A 27,845-nucleotide genomic window follows, 5' to 3' on the forward strand; every position below is an offset into this window, starting at 1 on the left:
ATGAATTAATCTTCGACTATCGGCTGAAAAATAGTTTTAGTACACACAACAACAAGATGTTATAATCAATCTTACAATAAATGATTTTATAAAAAAAAACAATTTTAAATTTGTTGTTGAAGCGAATTAAATGTAGGTTTGCTCTTATCTGGCAATATGCAATTGAGGCTCATCTTTAAATCTACAAGGCATATAGGTCAGCAATAATTCTTCTTTTTTCTAAAATAATTACAATAATTTAATAATTAATTTTAAATATCCAAAAAATAAATAAATAAAATTTAAAGAATTTAATTTTTTTATTTAATTTAAAATGAGCCTCATTTTAGAATTTATTTTAGGCACTGGATATACCTTGTCCGCCTTTGTTTTTGGTTTTTGCAACTCGGTTAACAATGTTCAATCCAACTCAAACTGTTGTACGTTGTCAGAAAAATAATTTTAAATTTTCTTGTAATACCTTCCTACTAATATCCTTATAAATAAAGAAAATATGAAATATTTTATGTTTATTTTTTATTTAGAACAAATTTAGAAGATTAATAAGAAAATATCATAAAAGGATATAAGATTATTCCCTGAAGGAGAAGAATCAGTAAAATGTTGAAAGGTACGTGAATCAGAGGCAAATAAAGTCATGCTGGTCTTCTAAAGTAAGATGTACAAAATGAGAAACTAGGTTTATTTTCTGTTAATTTGAATTAAGTTATACCATGGACTAAACACACTTTAAATTTATTATATTTTTACCTTTTACTTTATATGTTAGACTTCAGAGGAATTAAAATTAAAAAAATTTGCATCTGAAGACATATATTTGACTTCTAACTCAAATTAATTAAAAGTAAGATTTTTTAATAGAGTTAACTTCAATTAAGTCATCTTAAACATGTATTAGGCTCTGTTTACTTTACTGCTAGAAGTTAAAATCGGTCTCCCCTGCAGCGAAAAATAAACAATGGCTGCAACGTGTCATGAAAGTCAAGCAACTTTGTTTTTATCCATGGATTTTGTTTTGTAAATATCGGTTCTAATGTACTAACTGAAACCAACCATTAAGCCTGGAACAATAAAACCAAGATTAAGAAGAAAATGAAAATAAAATTTATGTATTAACGAACATTTTTTTTCAAAGTTTTAAAGAGAAAAAACTCTTAAAAAACAAAAAAACAAACAATCAATTACTTGCGTGTTTAGAGAATTAAAATCAAATTTAGAACTCAAATTTAAGTTTTCCTTTACTATGCTAACATTTTAATACATGGCGACGCTCGACGGAGAACTCTTCTCTCCCAAAACGCATATATAGTCGTGCAGATTTCATTCAATCTTAAACCAGTTCAATGAATCCAAGAGTCATCCCGGGGGTTAATGCTGAACATTGCTCAAAATGCCCATCAATTAAGGGGCAAAAATTGACTTATTTTTTCAAAACCATTCCCACTGAAAACATGTTGCAATTTTCTTTAAGAAAATCTCATTACTTAAATTTGAAAACTTGATAAAAATGATACAAGAAATTATAAACCAAGTCTACAATTAAGAGCATATTTACTTTGCGTCTCAACCTTCTGGAAAATTCAAAATATTTTACCCCGAGACCGTCTCGTCAAGTGTGTGCTCCATATCATCCAAATACAAACAAGCTCTAAATAAATCGATAACGAAGAGTTACGTATCAATTCATTAAATTGGAGAGAAACGGAAACTCAAAACAAGTAAAATTTGTGAGAACACGCAGTAAAGTGGTCTTCAAGATTAGGTTTTTAAACATGGATTTTGTAGACGTTGTGCAATAATCCCGGAGAAGCCAGGTACCTTTAATTGAATGCGCACACTACTCGTAAAATGCAACCGGTAGTGTCGAGCTATGAATCCATCCTTGGATCTTGACAAGACAAAAATTGAATCACTAAAATCGAATGGGGAAATAAAGAGATTGCAAACGGAAAAGGTTAACTATGTTGATTAATCTTTCAAGCATTCACAAAAAAATCGCAGTTACCAGTGCAATGTATGCAAGAATATAACAGCATGAGGCCCACATTAATGAAAGCACACCGAAATGTTAACAGCAGGGAGAAATAAATTACTATAGAAACTGGAGATAGCACCGATAACTAAAATCATTTTATGATTGGAGCACAAAATTACTCCCGTCAATGCTTCAAAAAACTTTCTCCCACAAACCCTATAAACATCACCATGTATCTTTCCATCGGCACCCTGGTGAGATAGGATAATCTACACGCCCCTCCATGTTCCTGTTTAATATAAACAGTAATAATAATTACAAATACAAGACAATATTTGCAAGTGAATCGAAATGGAACATGAGTCACGACTGACACTTGCTATTTAAATCAGATTCCAAGAGACTCGCGGCAAATACTGTTTAGAAATACCACAAACTTGCATTCTGTAATAAACTTTTGTATTATGGCAATATAAATCTTTAAAATCACACTATTTTCAAGATTTCATAATACTTCCGTGTATTGATAAACTAAAGTAGAAATCTACAAATAAAACAAAAACAAAAACATGCATTAACATGAATATATACAATACAAATGACAATCCTAAATTAAAATTTATTACAAGGACTAAAAAAAATTAAATACGTGGTACATTGGTGGACATGTTCAAACACTAAATAACACAATAGCAACGGGTTAGGGATAATCGAGATGGGAGTTTATTCCAATAAACCAAAAACTAATCAGCAATAGCATAAATAAGAGAGAAAAAAAACATTAGCTCTCAGCCCATGCTAAATGGAAGCATGCAATAACATAAACATTTCAACAGGTCCATGGAAATTCAAAGGAAAGATAAATAACAATTGAAGTGCCAGTAAGAAGACTCACTCACTATCTTCGAGAAGGGTACACAGCACCAGTTGCCCTGTCATAAACTAACAGTTAGCACACTTCCCTTTCTCTATATCTCATCATGGAGACACAATCACATCATAAAAGATCTTTTCATTCAGCAAAGCTTTAGTCATACCTGGTCTGCTGTTTAGAAGCGAAGTTTGAGACTAGCCTCCCATTTGCTGAGCCTGAAATTTGAACACTGTTAATACTTGATCTGTCAAGGCTTCCCCCATTGCCAACAGCTAGTTGTACAGAAGACTGGACAACCCTATTTTCAGGGCCATCCATTTCCCGAGAATCCTTAGGTTTACTTAAAATTTTGACATTTGAAAGACCAGCAGCACCAAAGCATGCACCATTTGATTGCTGATGCTGCATAACTGACAATTTTAGAGGATCATCACCCATATTTGAAGAGATGACTGCATATTCCTGAAGTGCCTTGTCATTTTTTATACTTTTGGAATCAATTGAAGGAGCCTTTTTCAAGCGATGAGATTGAGCCATAGGAGTAACTGCCACAGTGGACATATATGTAGAGTAAGGAGATGATGCTGCAGCTGCTGCAGCAACTTTGGCAACTGCTGCAGTTGCAGCAACCATTTTCTGAGCACCTTCCCTAAGTTGAATATAGTCACCCTCAATCAAAAATAACTGAAATTAATAAAAAGAAGAAACTGTCAGGCAGTAATGGAAATCCATTGCCAGTAAATAATAGGAACTTGCACAAATAGATGATTAAATCAAAATGGCTAAACAGCAAGAAGCTTTGACCAAATGAGTTGGGATGATTTTTGAGTTTTCATTGGAAGAGTGGTTCCTACCACTTTATTCCACCAAAGTTCCAACAACCATCCTTTCAATAATCCAGCTGAATTCCATCAAAATTACAGCTAATCATATCTGGATGTAAGCAATACTTTGTAATCTACACATTCAAACTGTTAAAAACTTACTTCAGGATGGCTAGCCAGAAAATCATCCAGCTTCCCATACTTTCGTTTGTAATCATGCCAATGTAGAGGTGCAAGCATCTTGCCCAACCTGTTAGGGAGCTGTTTGAAACATAACACAAGTTACATGAGAGGAAAAAAAAAGCCATTTTTTGTGAAAACCCAAAAGTTGACATCTAAAGCTCACTAACCGTTGAACTGATTCGAATTCGGCCACCAGCTGGAATGGTGCGAACAATACAAGCTAACAATGACTTCTCATCAAGGAGAACAGTCTCTGAAGTCTTTGCAATTGTCATGGTAGCTGTCTGCCCAGTAGTGGTGAATGTTTCAGGTAAGACAGAATCAGTAGAATTGTTCTGAATCACTTCATTATGATTAACTGAATGGTTGCTTGTGACAGGTGATGCATTTGCGGCAGAACTTGTTTGCTCAGCCAATAAAACATGATCCTCAGGTCCATCATTGGATAACGTCACAGAATTCTGCTCCTGAAGAAGGCAAAATATTAGCTTTCATATCCTCAGCTGTAATAGCCACCAGATCAAAGACAATTTTTGAATTGCCTTTGTTAAGTGCTTTCATTCAACACTCTCCTTGACACAAAAAATTGAAAATACTTGGTAAATTTCACAAAAGCAACTTATTTAAAAAGACTAAGGTGTCTTTAAAGTAATTTGATTTTTAGAATGAATCAGAATGCATCCACATTTGAATTTTTAGCAGCTTAAGATCACCATGCACTTCAAATTAAATAAAGTTTATCAAATGGTGCTTTTTCAAACATGTTTTTATAAGCCACAATGTATTTTTAGTTAATGAATGTGCCCTAAAATAATTAGCCATCTTCAAACAATTACAAATGTAAAAACTTAACTAACCTTGTAGAATTGCAAAACAACAAAAATTTCAAACAGGAGGGAAAAGTTGGAACTTCGAACAAACCTTAATTTCACCATTTGGTTCAAACGAGTTCAATCGTAAGGCATCAGAGAACTGAGATGAAAGTTGTAAGCTTTGATCTTGTTGGGAAGTAACAAGTTGACCTTTATCTACTGACTGAAGAACCTTTGAAAAATTCAAATTATCATGAATGTTTTACACAAATAGCAAGGGAAGTGAAATATACAAAGTGAATAACAATCATTAATTATAAAACCTGTGTTTCACTGGTAGCTGATGAAATCACAGATTGTGGTTCCTCCCCTTGGCAGATGTGAGCATCCAGATAGTCTCTATGAAGAGTTTGTCCATTAACAGACATTTCATAATTAAACTTGGCATCGGATCTCATCAAATTTTGATCATTTTGGGATGATGATGGGTCATCCTGTATGGGTACCTTTGAACTGTCTGACACAGACTGAAGAAACAACTATAAATAAACAGACAGCTAAAACGCAGACAGCAATGCAAACAGATTAAATAATCTTTAGATACCTGTTGATTCTGCCACTGCTGCAGAGGAGACATTGAGGGCACAGGGTGAAAATGTCCAGCATGTGACTGAGGAACATGTGGTGCAACTGAATTGGGCACTCCTTGTTGATGCATAACAAATGGATGCAATGCAGTTACTTGACCATGTGGGAGATATGATGGTGGGACAAGCAGAGACGATGGAGCAATAGGGACACCAGGAACATGATCAGTCTAGAACAATGACAAAAAATTACAAGAGGGATAAGATATATTGTTGTCTAATCAAGAGCACAAAGAAAACAAGTTGACTGTCACATCGTACAACCAGTTAAAAGGTATATATAGCTAAACGCACAAGTATTACCACTTGACAATCTGGAAAAATATTTGATTTCATAAAAAGTAGAGTAGATACTGGTTTCATAGAATCAACTTTGTCATTAGCAATGAGTTTATCCTAGTATATGTATCCACGTAGATTCATACTTGAAGAACCAATAAGATCTTATAACTTTCCCAGTATGATTAAAGAATGTTTCAAATGAACTGTGATAATTGAACACGTCATGCTAAAATCAATATGGTTTTTCATTGCCATGAACATCAAATGTTGTACCTGGAGTTTTTTCTATGATGTAAATCCAACAGAACTATAGAACAAACTGCATTTGTCAACACCTTTTCAATCTAATGTTGGTATCTAAAATTCTACCCAAGTGATCTTTGTATTTTAATGGCGCACCAACAGTATACAATTTTAATGAAAATAGAAACATTGTAAAAGCTCCAAGTTAAGTATTGGGAAAGATTTGCATGTATCAAATGCAAGAAAATAATTTACTAAATCTATAACAATAAAAAGAAAATACAATGAAAGCATAGAACATGTTTGTCTAGCATTTAAATGCCTGATGAAAATCATGCAGCACTGCATTACAGTCATTCATAAGTAACAGCATTAAGATTTTAATTGACATTCATTAAAAAAAATTGAAATATAAATATAAGGCATACATCACAGCATGCCACAAATTAAAATTCTGGGAATAAAACCAACTAAACAACTAGCTGTTTATTTATCAAGCTATTAATTAAAGCACCCAACCTGGATTGATGCATTGCCTGTAGATGCAAATGGTGAAACATTATCAGAGCTTTCATTTGGAAGGAGACCAGTATTTCCACCTGAAGCATTGCCTCCATGTAAGTCAAATTGATTTCCATTTTCCTGTCCAAACTGAGTAACATTATTTTTTGAATTCATTTGGGATATTCTTGAATCATCATTGTACGTTCCACTCCTCTCTCTTGCATCAGCCAGCTCAAGCTGTAGTTGCTGAATAGCATGCAAATGAACTCTCTCCATCTCTGTAAACTAAAGCCATCCATAAAAGCAAAAATTAAACAGGGTGAAGTAGCATCCATTATTGTATCAAGTAATTAAACTAAAACACCATACTGAGAGGGATTAAAAAAAAGCTTATGCATTATATTAGGGTACAACTGACAGAGACACATTAAAACAAAATGCATTTATAAGGGTATAAAAGCAAATCAGCTTAATCCTTTAAGCAAAAAAGAATTGCAGATCAACCTGTCTCTGAAAACCCATCCAGAGCTGGTTATATTGCTCTGTGCGCTCCCTCAACTCAGCTTGTAAAGTCTGATTTGTAGTTGATTGGAAAACATCCATCTCGCGAACTCGAGCTATCCATGCTTGGGCCTCTCTGAACTGCTCATCTTTAAACATGATAGTCTCCTGTGCAACTCTTTGCTGCAATAAAGAATCATCATTAGACCAAATAAACCAACAAGTTTTTAAGTAAGTTCTTATAAAAACAAATTATATTGATATAGGCTGCCTACTTGTTCCTGCAACTCAATAAGCTGCCTATCTTTTTCTTGAATATGTTCTTGCAGATCATGTATTTGCTTTATATGCTGAGCTCTTTCTGCTTCTGAATGATCACGCTCCATTCTGCAAAAGGTTTTACCACTGTAAGCATGTAAAGAGGGACAGATCCAAAACCTTAACATCCAATAGATACATTTGGACAAAAGAAAAACCTGAATGTTGCTAGTTCTTTGTTCTGCTCACGGAGAAGGTCTTGCTTAGCCCATGCCTAAAATAATAATTGAAGAGATTAGAATATAATTAAATAGCAAATACCAACAAAATAAAGGTCCAGTAAAATTAAAATTAAAATAATAAGTAGAAATTCAACAGACTGCTTCATTGTCTAATTTAATAGCATGCAGCTCTCTGTCTTTCTCTTCCATTTTCCTTTCCAGCTCATGAATTGTGTGTTCCCTTTCACAAAGTTGCTCCTGCAAGGCCAGTTAAATAATTTTAGAGTAGACTACAATGTAAGTTAAACCAGATATTTAGATAAAAAAAACTGTCCCTTCAGCCATAAGAAGTAAAACAGTGTATCCGATGTACCAAACTATCATATCAATAGAAATTTACATAGTCAACTAGCTGTTATCGTAAAAGGGCACAATTAATTTCTAAAACCATGTTGTTCATGTAAAATCAGAGAAAATCCATGTTCTTTCAAAAGCTGGGGATAGATCAGATGAGATTGAAAGTCCAAATACACAAATAAAATGTTTGAATTTACACCTGAAGTTTGCTGGCATTATTAGCATGTTCCTTGAGTTGAGCATCAAAGGTGTTTCGCATTTCCACTATCTCAGTTCTAGCAATCATTTGAGCTTTTAGTTCAATCTCCATTTGCATTAGTTCCTGTCTTTGTCTAACAATATTATGAATCTGTTGTTGCAAAATATCATTGTCCAATGTTCCATCCACTGTTATTGAACAAAAATCAACATCAAGAGGCTCTCTTCCTTGCTGCACCTTGAAAAACAGGAGGAAATCATCTTCAGATTCTTAATTCCTTGGTACTAAAGAGTAGCTTCTCATGCCATCACCTTACCTCATATATGGTTCTCTCGTCTGACTGCCCTAGTTTGGTGTTTTCTAATTCCTGCACATCAGCAGAAGTCTATTACCAACCAAATAAATAACAAAACAGATGAATGTTTTAAGGCCCCCTTTACTACATTCAAAGACATATGACCAATCAAAACTTGAATACTTAGACATCAACAACCTCAAGTCCGTTGACAAAATCAAAAGTTCAAACCCAGCAAGGCCACAACCTTAATCTTTAACAACATCAAATGAGGTACATTCCACCTAACATTGACTTATCAGACTAACTTTTGGGGACAAGCATATCATGTTGTTCACTTGACTAAGGCTCAGAGTTTTAATGCTTGGGTTAAATTACCCTGCCTATAAAAGCCACTCTATTCAAATATAATTGAAAGAACTAAGTCTCTTGACTAAAAAAAAATATATATGCACATTCTATATGCTTTGCAGTTTACATCAACAACAAAGCATTAAATAAGACTTGGGCCCGATAAACAGAGTAGGAGTTTCCCCTGAATCAAATATTAAAACCATAGAGGCCTCTGCAAAAGAAAGATCATAAAATAAACAAAAGACTCGACACCGAATCTCAATCACTTCGTATGGTAATTGAATCTCAGTAAGAAAAAGCATAGGCACTAAACAAACTCTGGGGAAGCAAGTATAATCAAACTAGTAGCCACATTATCCACTTCAGCCCACACCATTTGACATTTTTTTTTTCCGAAACTTAATACCGAGAAAACTCACAAACGCCTAATCCTTAAAAGAACATAAGAAGGAAAAGCACTGACTCGCGTCAAACGACATTATTAAACCCTAATCCCAATTCATTGTGTAAGAACTAAGTTTGAAAACACTCGTCTTCTCCATCATTCCCCGAACCACACAATGAGACAATGCTAAGTGTTTGGACGCCAAATCAGTACCTCGTCGTCGGGGTTTCGTGCGGAATGATGATGCTCGGCAACAGCGCGCCACTCTTTGCGGGACGGTGGTGGCATCTGGAGAGAAGCGCCCCGAACAACGGCGGCCGTGGCGGCGGCGGAAACGGCGGCCGTGGCCTCCATAGAATGAGAAGCGGCGAGGGTGCGACCACGTCAGCAGCGAGTGGGGCGAGGGAGTCTCAGGGTGATGAAGAAAAATAGAGAAAAAGTGAAAAGAGGGAATAAGAAGAGGAAATCCCTAACCCTAGAATTGAAGAAATTGTATGGAGGGGAATTGGGAGGGAGAGGAGAAGAAGAAGAGAAGGGGATTGGGGTGGGAAAGGGTTTTTGGAGGGATCAAAAGAGAGTGAGGAAGAGAGTGAATAAACGGATGATTGGTTGCGACAATTTTCGACCGGCACGGCGTGAACGCCATTTATAGGGCATTCTCACTCCATACTTTTACTTAGATATCATCTCTTTGCCTCACGCTTCCCGCAAACGCGTGGATCATACTTTCTTCTCCGTTTTTTTGGGCCACATCATACGCTCTCGTTTTAGTCATGCCCAGTTTTTTAAGCTCCCATGACCCATTTAATTTAATGAATGCAATCAGACCCAAAAAAAAAAACCAATGAATAAATTTTTAATAAATTGTGTGATGGTCTCTAAAAATGTGTCATTGGTTCAAGTGAAATTTTTGTTTTTCTTAAAAATAATTGATTTTAATTCTTGTATATATAAAAAATCTAGTAAAAAAACTTAACTTCATTATACTATAATGCTTTAATTTAGATTTAAAAAAAGCTAGACATATAATTGTCAGAGACGTATTTATACAAGTTGAGCAAATATAATAATCAATTCATTATTACGTGGTATCAATATTTTATATACTTATTTAATATAAAATAATACTGTGTTGGTTATTATTTAGTTTGTATATACGAGTTCATAAATTATATTCCTTTATTAAACACATTCTTAAATTACATTTTGCACATTTTTAAAAATTACACTTTCGTTTCCAAAAATAATAATACAGTAATATATGTTATATTTTGTACTATTTTAATACGGACGAACCTGTTAGCATCAATCCCTAGTTTTTGAAACCTTGACGTTGATTTTGGGATTATGAATAATAAGATTATTAATTTTTAAGTGAAGATTCATATTGATAGTAAGAATTTATAATTTTAAATAGTATTTTAACGTCCGTATTTATATAATTTTTTAATATTTCTTATTACTTTCATACATTTATTGTCAAGATAGTTTTTTCTTTAAAAATACTCGTATGATTGATATAGTTTTAAAAGAAACAACATTTTAGATAAAAAAAATACTTAATAATAATAAATATTTGAAAATAATAATAAACGCACTTATATATATATATATATATGATGTCACTAAATAACTCCAAACCTTGTATTTCATTTCACCTCGAATTGTGTTTTCCTAACTTTGAAAATTGCAAGTTCCAAGTGCTTAGATAAAGGCAATGTTTTAAAACCAGTAAGATTGTGCAGCAATATATGTCTTGTTCAATTATTTGATTAAATTAGAAAATTTAGATTTTACATCTAGAAAGTTGTTTTATAAAAATAATAAATTAGTAGTAAAACTGTATCTTAAGCTTGTTAATTCAAATAATTAAACAGAGAGTAAAGAAGGAGACAGAAATTATCAGCATAAATATTACCCTGAATTCCCTTTGATGATGTGGGTTATACTTAGTAATGATTACTACCAATGATTTTTATCATGCTAGACGATTCAACAAATAAAGGGAATCATCACTTTTCAAGTAGTACTTTTTTAAATATATTTTTAATGATTAGACAAAAGTAGTATATGAATTTTGTTTTATAATATAAGTTCTGTTTATACTTTTATAATTTTTAAATCAGAACTAAAAGTATTTTATATACATATTGACCAATAATTGAAGAAAATAATAAATCAAGTTATTTTTCCAATCTATATTTTGCATCCATATGTGTACAGATTTATAAAACAAGTGATATTTTTAACATTGTTAATTATTTTAAAATGTGTCAATAATAAGATAAAAGTTTTAATTTAATATATTGTCGGTATGATTATTTTTATACTATAAAATAATTAAAATACAACATAGATACAATTTTTAAACTAAATATTAGAAAAGTTAACAATTTATACTTACATCAGTTCATCACTAAATGATGATATAATTTTTTATACAATTATTTTAAAAAATATTTAGATTCTCATTAAATTTAAACATTAAAATGTTTATGATTGTCTTAAATTATATTTTAATAAATATTATTATAAATTTATTTAAAGGTGTAAAAATATTAATCGGTATTTAATGGTTTTTATACCAGTTTGAATATCAATAATTTGTATATTAAATATGATTCATCAAATGTCATTAAATAACTCATTGTAAAATTATTTATAAATTAAAATAAAAAATTTTGTATGTCTTGTAAATTTGAAATGATTTAATATTATAGATATTTAATATAAATTTATATACAAAGTCAAAATATAGTTATTCTACAAGTAACTCTTATCAACGCTATCTTCTTTAATAATTTTTATAAGCATTAAATTTAATTAATTTAACCGTTGAATAATATAATAACTATTTATATCATATTTTAGATAAATTAAATAATTGTGATTGTGTAAATTTAAATTTACAATTTATTTGTATTTTAAGAATATTATATGTTAAAATTATTTATTTAATTAAATGTCAGATATTCTTAATTTTATGAATTTTTGTAAATTTAACTTATTTAAAAAATATTATTTCAGCTATTAAAACGATAAAAAATATTATTTATTAAACAAATATTAACTATATTAATATGATAAAAAACTACTCTCAATATAATTTATACAAAGGCGAGAAAAAAATTTTTTTTTTGACAAAATTAAGAACTTGTTTGATCCTGTTTTAATTTTTTATTCTTTAAAATTATATTTAAAATAATAAAAAAACCTTATGTCACAAATATTATTATTCTTTTACTTTTAAAATAAATAAGGTGTCCAAGTCTCGAGTGATAAAATTTAAATAGTTAAAGACTTTATATGCATAACTACAAAGCATAGTTGAAATTTGAAGTAAGTGATGGAAACGAAGGAATTTATATTTTAAATAAATATATTTAAAATTAATATTTTAATTTTAAATAAAAAATCTCTCCCAAACCTTCCTCAGAAAAAACTAGCTCACCTTTTTATTTTTATCAAAGATTTAGCTGCACGATTTAAATAAGATCGAAGTGATGCAAATAACAAAGCAACTAGGCCCACTCGAGTGATGACGTGGTGCACTTTGCATACTAGGCTCACCTTTTTACTTTTTATCAATTGGAATTGTAAAATTTGAACTTAACAGTTATTAATTGTTTTATACAGACATAATTTTTTATAAAGAAAATATAATAAGCATACTTATATGTTAATAAACACTCAATTGACTTTAAAATTTAACTAATATTGTATTATTACCGGTCTTTAGATATAACGAAAGGCATGTTAGGTTTCAATGATTAAAATTGTTTTACTGTAATCAATTTAATTATATTATTTCATTATAAAGCAATATTATTATTGACTATATGCAGTTTTTTTTTTCTTCCATTTTCAAACACTGGAGCAAACAATGTAGTATTATTCAAATATTACTTTAGTGTATTATTCATTTATACTGCGTCATGCTTACGCTTCCACCTTGCTTTATTCTACCGAAACCGCGTGGGTTTTTCAAACGCGTTTTCCCTTTGAGTGCAGTATTTGAGCGAATTTCCTTTCATTAGATATTGCCTCTCTGCAATGATAGTCTAGGTATCGTTAGCAAAAAATATAAGTTTTGAGACAACTTACATTAACAATATATTTTAAATAATATTTTCTTATAATTTTTTAACTAATTAACATTTGTTAATATTTACCTATAGTTAAACTATTTTTTATGTATTAAATGTTAAAAATTGTTTTTAAATAACAACATTTTTTAGTCATTTTAAATAAGAATAATTTTATTATAGTATACGACTTCTCATGCATTCATCATTTTTTTTTCTTTTAATATAATCTTAAAATAAGTTTTTTTTAATTTTATGAATTATCTTAAAATAAACACAGGTGATGCGGTGCGTATACGTTGTATGTTTTCCGAGTTATTTCGAAGTACAGTATCAGAATCACGTACCTCATTTCCTAGCCAACTACTCCATCCACTCTTTTAAAAATGGTGTTTATTGATTTTTAATTTCGTTATTGTCTAAGCAAAATCTATAGTATACGAAAAGGTAAATATTTTCCTTATCCTCGTTCGTAAATAAATTTATATTTTAGTTTAGATATGCTTCTAATATTTATAAAGGTTAATAAAATATACATCTTATAACTTTTTATCATAAATTTATTCTATCAATCTAGTTATTTATTCTTGTAATATTATTATAAAAATTACGTGCATTAAATTTAAACATGAATAGTAATTTATTTTTATTTTAAATAATATATTATTCATTAAAATGCAATGGGACGATAAAATTTTAATTAATAGTTAAATTATGTACATTTTTATAAATTTGTTATACATTATAAAACTTTAAATTGAACTGTAAAATTAAAAAAAAAAAATTTAACAACAAAATTTATTACAAATATCATTTTGTTGAATTTTATCTAAAATCACTCTATCTTCAATCGCTTATAACTTTTATTTTTAAAATTTTGATTTTTTTTTCACTTAATAATGTCATGATAATGACACATTAATCATTATTTTAGATTAACAAGTGTCAGAACATATATAAATATATTACATATCATAAATAAATAATAACATATCCATGTTTTAAAAAATTTGTGTAGTACATAAAAAAATTTAAATTTTAAAATCAATTAATAATATTTATAATAACTAAAAACATATTTTATCCTTATACTATCTTTTTACAACTATCTAGTTAAAGTGGAAACATTTTATTTTAAATAATATTTAAAATTTGACTATTAAAATTGAAATAAAGAAACGTCATATTAGTTTTTCCTCTGAAGAATTATGCAAATAAATGATAAGCTATACATTTTTGTGACTATTAATTAATTTGATATATTGTGCCAAATTATTTAAATTCAATAGACTAATTTTAAGCAATATACAATATAAAGTAAATTTTATGAAAAGTTCAGTGAGAAAGACGGAAACTTATAAAAGGCATTGGTGAGTTTACAGAGTTAATAAGCTGAGAAACATATTAAATTAATAATTGAGATCGTGGAGTCATGTACATTTTAAAGATATTAGAGATTAAAATCTTCAACTCATTATTTTACTGCCGAATCTGAATATTTATTCTCAATTTAAAGGCAAAATGCTGGACTCTGATTAAAATATGTAATTTTATTAAAAATATTATCAACACATTTTTATCATAAATTTTAATACTTTTTATTTATTAAATTTATTATTAGAGTTATGTTTAGATTAGTGAAATAAAATATAAAGAAATTAATGACTTAAAATGAAAGAGTTAAGTGAAATATATTTTTAATTCTATTTGTTTGGATATATTATAATTGAATGGAGTAAAAATTTTATTTATTATTCAAATAATCAGTAAAATATAATAAATTATATTTTTTGTATTCTTACTTTAAAACATTGATTTCCAATTTAATCATTTATACTTTACGTGCTGTAATATAACTTTAACAGATGACAAATTGACAATGATTAATATATATATATATATATATATTAATAAATGATAATATTTATTTTTTATAAAGTATTTTAATTTAAGTTATATATATTATCTAAATTGACCTAGTATTTTTACATTTTAAATTAAAATATGGATATTATTAAAATTTTTACTTGTTATTAAAATATAAGTGATGCATTTTAAAAAAAACGTCATTTACGTGTCAATCAATGTAAATTACAACAATTCCAGCAAATATTTTTTCATAAACTACTGTAAGAATATTATTTTATATTTTTCTTTACAATTGTTGCTACTTTTTTATTTATTTTAATTTTAATATTTTATATTTAGATATTAAAAAAATTCAGCACACGCTTAAATTAAAAGTAAAATACCACTTAATAAAAAAAAAAAACCATAGATAAGTAAAATACTTGATACTTATGATAAGACTAAAACAACCACGTGTATAATTCAACCATGACTCGCGTACGAAATAATAAAAAACAACAAAGATATTATAGATTTTTTTAATTTTACTGGAAATTGTATTTTTAGTTTCATTTATTTTATTTCAAATCAAGAACAAGTTAATTCCGTAATAAAATAGAATCAAATAAATTCTATTAAATTTTATAATATTTCACTGTGAATTTATCAATTTAAATAATAAAATAAGATATTTTTCATGCCATTGTTAAATTTCATCTATTCCATTATATTTCATTAATTAAAAAAATATCCCAAGCCACTTATTAAGAGTGCCCTAATTTCACTTATGGCAGGGAACATAACGTTGATAGCGTGCGATTGAATTGCAGTTTTATAATACTTTTTTAGTAGTTTATATACCTTATCCACAGGCATATAGTAAATCTTGGAATATACGTTCTTACATTACATTACATATAACAAAATATCACTCTCATGTGAAATACTTTTTCATATAATAAAAATAAACAATATATAAAGAAATCACACTTGTAAAATTCCATAGAAAAAGTCCAATGACAAGATAGCGTAATTTCGAAATATATTTTAGTCAACTCTGATGCTCGTGACAATATTTTTGTGTGTTCCAGAAAAAAAAAGACTTGCTCTCGTCAACCTTGCTGAGAAGACTATAAATAGAAATAGGAAAAGTAAGCACACGGAAACCATTTGCAAAATTGAATTATGTATATATGCTCATATCTGGAAATAAATTGAATAAGCATAGTGCAGAAAATTAGCCATTATGTGTTCACTATAACTAGAAGAAAGGTTAAAGTCAGTGAAATTTGATGGCATTAAAAAATGCTAATTTAAAAATTTTGAATTTTGGGTATTAAATGGTACGTTACACACAAACTTCCAACATTTATTAAAATTTTCAGTTTATAATTTCCTCATCCCGTAAAACCCTGTTCCCTAAAATATAGATACATAGCAAAATTCGATTGTGATGATTCCAAAATCCAAGTGTCTTCCCCCGGTTGAATATTACAATAAATGTGGTTCAACAACAACAAAACCCAATTTGAAACCCTGACCAGTGAGTGAATAACATCATTTATTTGTTCAAACTGGCAACCTCAACAAGAGCGGAGAAAAAAGTGTAACCCCATTAACTACACAAAAAGTTCACGACCCAAAACGCACAGCGTCAATGTTGTTGCGATGCCATTCCTTAATCAAAGAAAAAGTTTTCAACACCGAAGAATAGTAAGTTGATGTCAAGCAACGGGATTTCATTTCCTGGCAAAATCCTCGTATATTCGCCTGTCCTACGAGGTTATAGTTACTGTCTGGTTTGGTTACCTCTATTTGACACCAAAAACAAAGTTAACCGCTCATTGTTTGCCAGCCAAACAAGTCTTTATGGAAATTACACAAAGAGAAACATTCAAAACAAGTACTTCATATATGTGTATGTTTCTCATTCTCACACACGGTATAATAATAATAATAATAATATTGACATACCAATCATATATAAGCATAAATAAACAAATAAACAAATAATCCCTTTTATTCCCATTTTTTAAAAATAAAACAATATTATAAAGAAAAAACTCTTGTATAAAAATAAGGCATGTTCATATTTAAATGGGAAAACCCATAGGCATGAGATGAAGGTGCATGAAGGATCCAACCAACGAAGGAAGCAATTTACTTTCACACATAAATGAATACAGTTGGACTGTGTCGTATTAAGCTTAAATTAATCCTCTTTTTGACCTTACAATTTTAACACTTTTTTTCTTCTTCTACTTTTACTCTTTCTCTCTCTATATATCTCTCTCTCTAAACAGTGTTTTCTCAATTTCTCCGGCGGCGTTTTCTCTCTCTTGTCGGAGCCTTTGACTTCGCCGATCACCGTCCCTAGGCAGCCATGGGGCATTGCTGCAGCAAAAACATTGCCGTCAACAACGAAACGGTCGCCGCCGATCAAGGCTTCAAGCCGCCGCTTCACGCGGCGACATCGTCGCCGGCGCAGCCTTCCGGCAACTCTGTCTCTGGCGCAAGCGATGCGACTCCGGGGAGATACACTCCGGCCAACTCGTTCTCGACCAGCCCCTTCCCGAGCCCTCTCCCGCCAGGCGTGGCGCCCTCGCCGGCGAAGACTCCCGGCAGAAAGTTCCGGTGGCCGCTTCCGCCTCCGTCGCCGGCGAAGCCGATCATGGCGGCGCTGCTCCGGCGGCAGGGGAAGACGAAGCCAAAGGACGGGCCCATACCGGAGGAGCAAGGAGAAGTCGGTGACGGAGAGAGGTCGCTTGATAAGAGTTTTGGTTATGGGAAGAATTTTGGGGCAAAGTTTGAGTTAGGGAAGGAAGTGGGTCGTGGGCATTTTGGTCACACTTGTTGGGCCAAAGGGAAGAAGGGTGAACTCAAAGGACAATCAGTGGCTGTGAAAATCATATCCAAAGCTAAGGTGAGGGAGTTTAAGGGTTTGTTATGTTTATATGTAAGTTTTTTGGAATATTAAGGGTTAATTGTGGAGATAATTTGATTTTTATTTTTTAAAAAAAATTTACTTGGAGTTGGAGGTGGTATACGTTGACTCTTGGTCAATTCAGGGTGAATTCTTATGTTCCATCATTGTTTTTGGACTGGAATTTCATGTTAAGTTGGTCGTGTGTTGTGCTATACTACATGTAACGTGTGATTAGTGATTGACTGATTGCTTATTTTTGGATTTGGGAACTCGGTTTGGATATCAATTCTGCTCTTTGGGATAGTTATGGTATGATGCTGATTTTGCCTTTGTTTCTACTTTTGTCTATATGTTCTGCATGGATATACTAATTCTATTGTGGAATTGGAACCTCCTGAGGTCGTGGTTGTGCAATATTTGCAACTGGTTTTGTTGGTGAGGATTGAGGTTGATTTCCGGTTTAGAGTGTTAAACTAACTGTTGCTGTTATCGTTGTCATTTTCTAAGCTAATGGTAGTCCCGGAAAGGAAAGTGCCATGGAACCTATTTTTCGGAGGAATTTATGAAACTGGAAAGTATGCAATGCAAATCATTGCAGGATTTATTATGTCCGTTAGCCCTATTTTTAGGGAAAATTCTGGGATAAGCGACAATGACAAACAATTTGGCTGCGACTGGAGCTTTATCTTTAGTTGAATTCTTGGGAGCATTGCAAAAATTTCTTAACAATAGGCGGTGGAAATTGTTATTAGTTGTGGGACAAGTAAGCAAAAGGTGAAGTTTCAACATCTGTAGTGTGGGCATGTTGTTGGAGATGTGGCTTTCGCTGAAGTTATTCAATATGTGTGGACTATGACTCATCGATAGATATTTCAATGTTGTTCTATCTATGGCCAATTGGTTATGGTTTAAATGGTTATAGCTCCTTTGTTTGAGTTATGAAGTTCAATGGTCATATACCCTTGAAAGTGGGAGACTTGAACAGGACCCATTATGTTACTTGGTGCCTAGTTGTAATTCAAAGAATGCATATAGCAAACCTGGTTTTTTATCCCTCATTATGAGCTAAATTGGAGGACAGAAGACATGCTTTAAAAGAAAAGAAGGTGAAGAAGACAATTAATATCTTGGAGGAATGGTACAAACAGAAGCTTATTGACGAATTGTTCCTTTAGTGCAAGTCCTGCAGCCATCAGATAGCGTGAAACTTTCATTTCAAATCAAAGAATGCATATAGCAAACCTGGTTTTTTATCCCTCATTATGAGCTAAATTGGAGGACAGAAGACATGCTTTAAAAGAAAAGAAGGTGAAGAAGAAAATTAATATCTTGGAGGAATGGTACAAACAGAAGCTTATTGACGAATTGTTCCTTTAGTGCAAGTCCTGCAGCCATCAGATAGCGTGAAACCTTCATTTCAAATCAAAGAATGCATATAGCAAACCTGGTTTTTTATCCCTCATTATGAGCTAAATTGGAGGACAGAAGACATGCTTTAAAAGAAAAGAAGGTGAAGAAGAAAATTAATATCTTGGAGGAATGGTACAAACAGAAGCTTATTGAAGAATTGTTCCTTTAGTGCAAGTCCTGCAGCCATCAGATAGCGGGAAACTTTCATTTCAGTTACTTGGCCCGTGATGGCTTGTGTTTATGGGAAGAGTATGCAAAAGCTGTCCCCATATTTCTGTCCTTCTCATGCTAATTTTGGGTGGATTAATTATGTATTGTGATGATGATGCCGTAGCTTCCATAATTTGTTTATGATATCCATCAGCATGAATCAAACGTTGATTTTCAAGTTTTTTTGTCATTTTCACCTTTTAAGTTTTGCTTTGATAATGGCTATTGTAATTGACTGATTGTTATATGGCAGATGACTTCAGCAATAGCAATTGAAGATGTACGGAGGGAGGTGAAAATGTTGAAGGCCTTATCTGGACATACAAATTTGGTCAAATTTTATGATGCATTTGAGGATGTCAACAATGTCTACATAGTTATGGAGTATGTGTAGAAACAATTATTTCTGAAAATTGCTTTCAGTTGCTAAGAGTTTATTCATAGTTTTGTTTAATGCTTGATTTTTATGCATATCTCTCTTAAGTTATTGGGCATAAATAAATCCATCACAAGTTTGTGTTCCTGAGAATGTCCTTAATATGGGCAGATTTTATAGCCCAGTAGTATAGGTACATGCAAATGTTGAATTAGACATTTATTCTGAATTAATGGGGTATTTTTGTTCTTGTCAGGTTGTGTGAGGGTGGAGAATTACTTGACAGAATTCTAGATAGGTATAATTGAAATGCTATTTTTCATTTATACTATTTGTGTTTTTTCCCTTTGTACTTCTGTTACAGGAGTTCACCTTTGAATAACACGATTATAATTTTATTGTTTTGATATTAATTGTTTGTTAAAGAGGTGGGAGATACACAGAGGATGATGCTAAAGCTATTCTTGTACAAATTCTAGACGTAGTTGCTTTTTGTCATCTTCAAGGTGTTGTTCACCGTGATTTAAAACCAGAGGTATGGCATTGTGAAGTTTGAACTACTCAGAATATATTGGTTTTTCTCTTAAATGTACTTCCTCTAGTCATTTTTGTAAGGCATTTCTTAGAAGGTTTTGGTAATCCTTAACTCCTTACTATATATCATTTATAATTGCTATGCAGCGTTTATTTCTTTTCCTATTTGCCTTTAATATATGGAGTTAGTGAAAACCTCAATTAAAACCATCAAAGATAAATGTTGATACTTAAATTAAACTCAATGATATTAAATGAAGATAAAATTAGGGATTTGGTATGTTTTCTTAAATCATGAAAATTAATTAACTTTAACTACTTTTATTTTTTTGTGTAATTAAGTTAAATATGCCTTTTAAAATGAACCAGAGGAAGTATAAGCCATTTTTTGTTTGTAAATTTATCTTTCTCACATTTAACTTGTCACCCTGAATATTTTGCTTTGCAGAATTTTCTTTTTGTCTCAAAAGATGAGAATGCCGCGATGAAAGTTATTGATTTTGGGCTATCTGATTTTGTTAGGCCAGGTAATATGATTGAATCAACCTACTATATTCAGTCTCAAGTAGTATTTAAGTTGATAAAATTCTCCTATTCAGTTTCTCCCTAGTCTTAGTTTTGTTATGTAGTACACTAGCATGGTCGAATTCAAACATTTAATCTGCGGGAGAATAACCAAGGAACCAATTATCACATGGTTTAGTGCTATCCAGTTAGCACTTTTAGAATTTGTGGGATAGGGAGGAATAGTGATATTTTACCATATCACAATTCACCAGATATTAATTTGAAATAGAAATCTACTAGCACTTGTAATTAAGAACCTAACATGCCTGAGATTTTTTATCAATATTTTTTACCTGCTTGAAATATCTTGTAAATATCTTAATTTTAACATTGATAAGATATCTAGATACAGTTTCTAATTCCTAGAGAGTAATATTTTTAAAATGGATTTTGCTGTGTAGACATTTTCTACTATATTTAAAGTTCTCTCTATGTAAATTTTTTTGTGAAGACAAAATCAAGTTCGTAAAATCAGAGATACTAGTAGTACTTGTGTTGAACAGGAATATTTTATTTATTATGTCATTTGTATTCTTATCAGTCCTTTAATTGGATTCAATCTCCAATTTTTATTTAATTTTTTACATATTCTGTACATTATCCAAATCAGGGACCATAATTTTTACCATATTCCCAAACACAAAGCTTTCTTTTCTTTTCAGTAATTTTGACAAATGACTCCTTTTTTTTTCTCAGTACCTTAAATGTTACCAGTTTAATTGATATAAACTCTGTAGTGGAATTGTTGTTAAATAATTACTTTGAGTTTTAGTAATGTTATTTTAAAATTTCGTTTAGAACTGATGTTGGATGGTGTTAAAGTAAAATTGCTTTTACATATCAAATCAAATTACCAACAAAGGCTCAATATTATTTGATTTGAATGACACTTAGATCTGCTGTTATTTCAATAACTTTGCCCATTAAAAAACTAACTGTTAGTCCTTCCAAAATAATCATTCTTCGTATCACTGGGTAAGTTGAGAACAGTTATAAGAGAACCCAAATGCTTTTCAATTTTGTTGCACTGTGCAAACCTCCTTAAATGTTTATGCAAGACACCTCAAAATCTAAAACAAACATGTTCATGTTGGAACCATGCGCTTGTGTATATGACTTTATTTCTTGAGTTTTTTATAATTTTATTCAAATGCTTTGGCTGAACTCCTCTCTCTAACTTTTTAACTAAATGGAAAGAATGAAACTTTAATATTATGATTTATGATCACTGAATTTGTAAGAAAGAAATTTTGTGTTACACATGTTGGGACGATCAATTTGTTGATTATGGTTGAAGAAAGCTGAAAGGCAGCTAGTTAACAATCCTCTTGTTTGAATACTTAATTGGATATTGTTTTTCAGATTTTCATATTATTCTGATATTATTTTGGAAGTTCTTTACTTGGTGCTTGCCTGCAATAAGATATTATATATGATGTGCTGTTTTCATCTGGTACATTACAAATGTGAACTCCAGTTATAAGTGATATAGAGCACATGCTTGGCAGGAATGAAAAGAGGTGTTTAAAAACAGAGGAATAAAAATGAGGGATGTATCTAAATTATATTATCTCCTAAATGCCTCGTCAATTTTCACTCCCAACATTTCTAGTTGTTCCATTTTCACTTTATATTTTATACTTTCGCATTTTCACTCTTACCAAGCACATCCTTAATTCTATTTAAAATCTATTTATTTTCTAGCGGTTCCATTTTCACTTCACATTTTTTATACTTTCCCATTTTCACTCTTACCAAGCACGTCCTTAACTCTTTCAATCTATTGTTTTCTCACTTCCATTTTACATACTTGCAGATTATATTGATTCTAGTAGTCTGTCAAAGAGGCTAGGGAAATACTCGCTGGAAAAAATTGCTATATCTATATTACTAATCTAATCTCTTCTTTGGTCAACTTCTTGGAGACACATTATGGATAGATTGATTCATTTCTACCCAAACCTAGAAATTTCCTCGTTCCAAGCTCTGCTATAATTGATGAAGTTTGTTGCCTAATGTTTTTCTCTAATGGACTGGTTTAGATGAATCTCAAGACATGCATTTCTTGGTTTAGGATTGCCTCCAGCATCAAAATATATATTTATCATTTATTTTTTCTCATAGTCATTGGCATTTTGCCATCGTCTTATTGATTTTTGCATTACTAACACTGACAATAAACATGCAGATCAACGCCTCAATGATATTGTTGGCAGTGCTTACTACGTTGCACCTGAAGTGCTTCATAGATCATACAGTGTTGAAGCAGACTTATGGAGTATTGGAGTTATATCATACATATTGTTATGCGGTAGTAGACCATTTTGGGCACGCACTGAATCAGGAATCTTCCGGTCTGTGTTAAGAGCGAATCCTAACTTTGATGATTCACCTTGGCCATCAATATCACCAGAAGCTAAAGACTTTGTAAAGAGACTTCTGAACAAGGACCACAGGAAAAGGATGACTGCTGCTCAAGCTTTAAGTATGTTTCATTTGAATGTTATACTATTGCGTGTCATTGAAATTCTCTCTCACATGTGCACTCCTAAATCTTATTCTATGATTCTTGCTAATGAAGAGTTTCCTCCATATTTGCAGCTCACCCATGGTTGAGAAATGAAAGAAATGCTATTCCTTTAGATATTTTGATTTACAAGTTAGTAAAGTCATATGTGCGTGCCTCACCTCTGAGACGTGCAGCATTGAAGGTATTCACTGTTATGCTGCCATTAAAAGAAATGCTTATCATATCTTCCCCTATTTTCCTCCTTTGGTGAGGTATGGGACAATAGAACAAGAGTAATGTTGTCTATTTTGCTTTTCTTATGCAGGCTCTCTCAAAAGCATTGCCCGAAGACGAGCTTATCTACCTTAGAGCACAGTTTAGCCTCTTGGAACCTAAAGATGGCTGCATTTCACTTGAGAATTTTAGAGTTGTAAGTTCGTGGTTTTTACATTTGTATTCCTCTGACATTAAGACATGGTCTTAAACAATGATATACAATATTATTATCTGTTAACCCTATATAATTTAAATATTTTATACTCATCTGCTATCTCCATCCAATTAATCGACCTTAGCTTAGTCTTTTATAGTTGATTTTATTTTTTGTTTCCAAAATATCTCAACCGAAATTAAATGAAATACAGGCACTGGTGAAAAATGCAACTGACGCAATGAAGGAATCAAGGGTTTCTGACATTTTAAATTTGGTGAGTCATCTTTGCAGTTTGAATGTACTTGTTTTTCTTCCATCTCTCCATTGTAATATTTTAGTAGCTGTTTTGATCCCATATATCATGTCTGGATTGGTAATCATATAATAAGCTGAAATAAGTTGCACAAGTGAGAGGTGAATTAAATGCTGTAACCAGAAATGTCTGGCACATTTCCTTGACAGCAACATTTAATGAATATAGGTGGCAGTAAGGAATGCAGAATGGTGTAATTGATTATACTTTTGACAAGTGCAATAGCTTACTTACACTGTTGATCAGTGCCACCACACTCATATTTGGATCGTGTCATTAACTGAACTGTTATATGATATCTGTTATTTTCCTTATGAAACTGCATTCTTTTCATAACAATTCGCATGCATTTATAACGACGAAAAATCTGAAATGCATGTTTCTTGACAAAAGATGGACCCACTCTCTTATAAAAAGATGGACTTCGAAGAGTTTTGCGCAGCTGCAATCAGTGTATACCAGCTGGAAGTTCATCAAGAATGGGATGGAATTGCTACGACAGCTTTCAAGTATTTTGAAGATGCAGGAAACCGAGTCATTTCAGTTGAGGAGTTAGCTCAGGTTTGCACATTCTTATACAAGAGCACACCTTCTAGAGTTAATTTCTTAAGTACCCACTAACCTTTTGATAATGTTTTCAGGAGATGAATTTGGGTCCATCAGCTTACTCTCTAATGGGTGACTGGATCAAGAAATCTGATGGAAAACTCAGCTTGGTCGGCTTTACAAAGTTTTTGCATGGTGTCACGATGCGTAGTTCAAATACAAGACACCGACAGCTAGTATAACGAATAACAAAAAAGGAGACATTACTATTATTATCATTATCATAATATTTGTTGAAATTAGTTTGTGTCTTTTTTATTTTATTTTCTCTTTTTAAGTTTGAATGAAAAGAAAATGGTACAGAGGGTCTAAGCAATTTTTTTAAGGGGCTTGGGGGATTGGGTCGTGGAGAAACAGCTAACACATTGTTTTGTTCCTCTTGTGATTTGCGGTGCAAAGTAAAAATCACCTATTTTACTTGTGAGCTCAAATGCCACATTGTCAATTGCTTTCTTGTAAGATTTCGTGTGAATATTAAAGACAAGTTGGGTCAACTTAATGATTCTGTGTATTTGGTCTAAAGTCCTCGTTTAAAACAATGTACGTTTCTTGTTAGCGCTAGTCAAAACACGAGACGTGCTCGTGCCTTTTATTGCTTAACGCTTGTTACATTGAACTTATTAAAAAAAATGTAATTTGAATCATATTACTGTGTTTTCCATTTGCCTACGGAGTCAATATGTGAAGAAGAATCATGAGATTAGAAAATAAGCTAGCGAGCAAAGGGAATGATATAAAAAAAAGAAAAATGCGAGTTAGGAACTTGGACACTCCCTGAAGTTGAAGAATAGGAAGTTGAAACAGCCACCCAACGTTGAGAAAAAAATAAAAAATAAAAATCCTACCCAACTAGACTTTGTCCACATTACTAGTGGGAATGAACTTAGGTTGACTGAAGTCCAACCGAGTAGCGATAGACAAGTCTATGAGATTTTAAAATCTCAATATTAATTTTTGACTTTTATATTTGTCAATTACGTTAATTTTTAAAGTAATACATTGATATGTTATATTAAATGACATATATAATCGACTTATTGGCAAAATTATTATTGCATGTGATGTAATATGTTTTTTTATTTAATTTTAGTCTTTGATATTCTTAATGTTTGACATTTTTGTCTCTAAAATTCATTAAGTGAAACATCGCTTACTTAATTATTACTTAAGATAAAGATTATTTTTAATTTTCTTTCAAGATTAAATTCAACAAAAAAGTATCAAAACTAATTCTAAAATAGAGTATATTTTAAAGACTATTTACTTGTTTAAACCTTTTTTTAATATGTGTATTAGGACCACTTTGAAGTAGGGTTGCATTTGCTGCATATGTTTTTTGATAATATATTTTTGGAATGTTGTCATAACTTTTGACTTTGTGACGTTGTTTAGTGTACTTTTGTTATTCTCTTGATTGATTTGTTGTGTGAATATTGTGGTGCATTTGTAACTCTTTTGAGATTAAGACCTTTGTGCCTTAATGATTAGGCTATATTTGTGCCTTAATGCGTATATTTATATAATATTATTATATATTTAAGATTTGTTACTTTTTTTTAAGGATTTATTGTCGTAAACTTATCAACATACTGTACTACGAAAAAAAAAAAAGAAGACTCGTTTTGAAGAGTAGAAAAGTTGGTATTATGACTACAAATTTTAGACTTTTATATTACTACCATTTTATAAAAGAACTTAAATATTGTAAATAAGTTGCCAAAATTAATTGTACTATTATTGAACTAGAGGAAATGACTTTAATTCTTATGGTGAGATTCTTTAATTACACCAACGATTGTAATATATACACCTATTTTTGTTTGTTTGTATGCGATATAGAATAGATGAATTTTTCTTAATATTATTAATTATATCTGTAACGTTTGAGTAAGAGGGAATTTTGTGATATTAATGAATTTTTTGTTTATATGTGACACAAAATAGGTAGATCTTTCTTAATATTATTATAGTTGTAATGTTTGATGTAAGATAAATTTTGTGATATTAATGAATTAGTTTACTTTTGTTTTATGGATTGTTGTGACATGTTTGCATAATTTTCAAATAATATTTTGTGAAATATCATTTTCATTATTTCAAACTATAATGGGATAACATATATAATACAAAAAGCAAAATGACTCTTCCTGCCACATGGCTATTCCCCATTTATTTCTATAGATAATATTTTTTAACGTACTTAAAATTCAAAGTTCTCACAACATTTTTATTATCTGGATTTAGTAATGTGCAGTACCCGTTTGGATGTCCTTCTTGATTTTACCAATCTATCATATGTTATTCTCACTCTTCGGTGCTTAACATTTTGCTTTGGGTTTGGTCTCTGAACTTATCACTTACCATTTTTGTAAGTATCTTCATTAGATCTTGTTTGTTGACTCTGCTTAATCATTAAATTAAGGGTAATAAAGAATAAATTTTTCTCATGTTTGATCTTGTAGGATTCTAGTACAACACAAACTTTTTGATTTACAAAAGGAGTGCTATTATAATATGTGTGAAGCGATAAATAATATTATCTCAAATGAAGGATACTACAATTTTAGAGTTTGCTTCTCCCATTTACTGAACTACTTCATTGCAACTAGGTTCCATCTTTTCCTCTTAGATAGTGGGTGTATTGGTCCCAAAAAATCTAGTGTCCAACATGCGAAAAGGTATACATGTTCTTCCTTTTTTTTGAATTTGACAATTAAGTCATCAATATAATCTTTTGAAAGTCACGCATTATGCCATGGAAAATAGGTTGCCAATGAGCCTTCCCTGAAAATAGGTTGCCATGGAAAATAATCTTTTAAAAGTCATGCATTATACTTTACAGCTTGCCAATGAGTCTTCCCTGAATTAGCCATATAACGACTAATAACATTCATTACATGTGCAATATTTGGTACTTCTCATTGTGTTAGTTCTAATTGCATTAGTTCTAATTGCATTAGTATGTTAGAATAAGACACTTTAGACCTAAATTCTTCTTCCTCTTCTATTTGTGGTGAAATTTTTACAAACAACTTAAAATGAACTGCAAAATGTGTACTAATTAGTTTTGCATTATGCATTCCAAATTTTTCTAGAATTTTTTTAATATAGCTC

General features: G+C 31.1%; 2 protein-coding genes across 12 annotated transcripts; one reads left to right on the forward strand and one right to left on the reverse strand.

Moving 5' to 3' along the window:
• Positions 1-1,942: 1,942 nt before the first annotated feature.
• On the reverse strand, positions 1,943-9,607 carry LOC113866658. 10 transcript variants are annotated; one of them, XM_027501481.1, is made up of 16 exons: positions 9,128-9,607; positions 8,197-8,247; positions 7,881-8,117; positions 7,484-7,582; positions 7,322-7,377; positions 7,121-7,232; positions 6,849-7,028; positions 6,360-6,629; positions 5,273-5,485; positions 4,992-5,195; positions 4,778-4,900; positions 4,024-4,323; positions 3,836-3,934; positions 3,013-3,533; positions 2,871-2,907; positions 1,943-2,264 (listed from the first exon to the last, which is right to left on the reverse strand). In XM_027501481.1, exons 1-15 carry the CDS (start codon positions 9,266-9,268, stop codon positions 2,874-2,876), a joined length of 2,640 nt encoding a protein of 879 aa, XP_027357282.1. In that variant the 5' UTR covers positions 9,269-9,607; the 3' UTR covers positions 1,943-2,264; positions 2,871-2,873. The 10 variants fall into 10 exon arrangements, with proteins under 10 accessions (XP_027357282.1, XP_027357316.1, XP_027357295.1 ...); XM_027501515.1 differs by having other exon boundaries at positions 1,944-2,264; positions 7,881-8,030; positions 9,128-9,590; XM_027501494.1 differs by having other exon boundaries at positions 1,944-2,264; positions 7,881-8,111; positions 9,128-9,590.
• Positions 9,608-16,930: 7,323 nt separating this feature from the next.
• On the forward strand, positions 16,931-25,248 carry LOC113869395 (CDPK-related kinase 4-like). 2 transcript variants are annotated; one of them, XM_027505704.1, is made up of 11 exons: positions 16,931-17,770; positions 19,647-19,777; positions 20,026-20,067; positions 20,196-20,304; positions 20,752-20,830; positions 23,059-23,355; positions 23,472-23,581; positions 23,705-23,809; positions 24,024-24,086; positions 24,519-24,686; positions 24,767-25,211. In XM_027505704.1, exons 1-11 carry the CDS (start codon positions 17,231-17,233, stop codon positions 24,911-24,913), a joined length of 1,791 nt encoding a protein of 596 aa, XP_027361505.1. In that variant the 5' UTR covers positions 16,931-17,230; the 3' UTR covers positions 24,914-25,211. The 2 variants fall into 2 exon arrangements, with proteins under 2 accessions (XP_027361505.1, XP_027361512.1); XM_027505711.1 differs by lacking the exon at positions 20,026-20,067 and having other exon boundaries at positions 17,036-17,770; positions 24,767-25,248.
• Positions 25,249-27,845: the final 2,597 nt, after the last annotated feature.

Source organism: Abrus precatorius, unplaced genomic scaffold, assembly GCF_003935025.1.
Source record: "Abrus precatorius isolate BTA unplaced genomic scaffold, Abrus_2018 Scaffold10, whole genome shotgun sequence".
Classification (NCBI taxonomy): Eukaryota; Viridiplantae; Streptophyta; class Magnoliopsida; order Fabales; family Fabaceae; genus Abrus; species Abrus precatorius.